Here is a 2,081-nt window from a genome sequence, read left to right on the forward strand (position 1 = left end):
ACAAATGTCTTTGTGACTAGAATATAAGGTTGAGTAAGAAATAAGATGCAGACATGAAAATGGAACAGTAGTTGATATAAGATAATTTGATAAAACACATACAAATGGAATATTTAAAGTAATATCATTAGGAAAAGTTTGAAACAAGGACTAAGACAAGTTGGAATATATCACATAATGCACACCAAAATAAAATTTAAGTTGGTTAGAGAAAACAGTTTCCTAAGGGGATACTATTAAGCAATTGCAAATATAGTGACATCTGTTTGTGGATGCATTCGGAATAAACACATTGAAAAAACAAACAAATATGGATGAAAATTTAAGTAGAATCTCTAATAAGTAGAAGAAAAAAGTATTGGTAATTATAAGGGTCACAAGAGTAAACTTCCTGAACTAGCAGCGCACCAGTTAAAGACTCTGGTGTAAACACGAACAAAGGTCATTGAGATTTCACCATAAAAGCAAAACCACAAAAATAAAACAGAGGAAAACGTATTTGAATATATTTCTTAATGAAGCAGTGTTAGCACAGGGTAGAAAGGCTTAGACAATTAGTAAGTGAAAAAATAATTTTGTCATATAGCCACCTCATTTTCATCTCCACTGGAAAAAATATTAATAAAATGAAAACATACTCTATTCAAACAATTCTAATTGTAAAAAAAAAATGGTAAATCCTGACATCTATTTTTCTGGATTCTTCTAAAAGGCAGAGACAGTTATTCTTAAAGGATTATCTAAAACACACACACAACAGTGTCAATTCTCTGCTTTAAGATGTTGCTTTCTGTTGTGCCTCTCACCCTTTGCCCTTCTTTCCTTCCACAAGGGTTTATTCATTGCTTTATCAATAGAGGACCCTTGGCATTCTGTCTTGAATAGGAAATGCAGAGGGGAAATACTCAGGCCCTGCCTTTGATTATAAAAGAAGGGAGAGAAAAGTGAACCCACATTTCAGCCACAAGTGTTTACTGAGTCCCCTAGTGTACATTAGACACTGGGGCAGGGGTGCTTGGGTTTTATCTGGGAACAAAACAGATCCCTGCTTTTGTGGAATTCGTATTCTTGTAAGTTCCATGCTGATAAAAGTGAAAATTCATGACATACTGACTTTCCCCTATTGTGAAATTCTCGGAAGATTTCTAAAAATATAGATGCCCTGGTCCCACCACTGATTAATTGACTCAGAATCTCTCCAGGTTGAACTGGGCTTAGTATTTCTTTAAAGTTCTCTACGTGGTTCTGACATACAGCCACAGCTTAGAACCACTGAGCTAAATAGTTAGACAAAAGCAGCTCTCAATTGCTATGATTGCCAGATCCATTTAGGAACTAGCTTTCTAAGCATCACTTTTAAAAGAAACAAGCCATACACTTAGAGGGAAGTTCAAACAAAGGCGAGTGATTCTATAAACATAATTCAGGCTTTAGTTCTAATAAGTAGAAAGAAACGAAGCACTAATTCAGCCAGTAGTGACGACTTTGCTCGTCTCCTTCCTGTTGATACACAAAGTAGTTCTTAAGATATAAACAGCATATGTGTTAAGAGATTCATTTTAGGAAATAAATTTAAATGATGTTTGATTTTAATCATAACACTACTCACTTGGAAAAATTTTTTCGAAGTAAATCGCCAATGCCAGATAGAGGCAAGTATCAAATGCCAACATGAAATATATTGGTATAATGAGAGTTGGGCCAACTGATGAATCAGGAAGTGCATTAGAATTCAAATCATAGTCCGAACGTAAAAGCTGTAAATTAAAAAGTAATTAATTGAGGGAAATCAGGTTTATGATAAACTGTAAACAATTAGGTTTAGTATAGGAATAAAATGGCTACTTCTTGCCTAGAACTGGGAATAGAAAGTTAAATAAGGAGATTGCCTACTTCGTGATTCTCAAATCTATTGGAAGGCATGGATTTGTGATCAACTATATTGAGTTTTAGTAATTGCTATGATAAAAATACGTTTCAAATGAAATTGGAGTATTAGTAGGAATTAGGGAATTATGGGAAACGATGATATTTGAGCTCCAACTCAGATAAACTTTCACTTAATAGGACATAGTCAAAAG

The 2,081-nt window shown here is 34.0% G+C and overlaps 1 protein-coding gene across 1 annotated transcript in view; it reads right to left on the reverse strand.

Moving 5' to 3' along the window:
- LOC105824688 (ATP-binding cassette sub-family A member 8-like) overlaps positions 1–2,081 on the reverse strand; it is a 107,638-nt gene that overhangs the window by 72,931 nt on the left and 32,626 nt on the right. Inside the window, 1 exon segment of the mRNA XM_012662222.1 lies at positions 1,610–1,805. Within this exon segment, the coding sequence (XP_012517676.1) occupies positions 1,610–1,805 (196 nt within the window).

This window comes from Propithecus coquereli, unplaced genomic scaffold, assembly GCF_000956105.1.
Source record: "Propithecus coquereli isolate 6110/MARCELLA unplaced genomic scaffold, Pcoq_1.0 Scaffold76, whole genome shotgun sequence".
NCBI classification, from domain to species: Eukaryota; Metazoa; Chordata; class Mammalia; order Primates; family Indriidae; genus Propithecus; species Propithecus coquereli.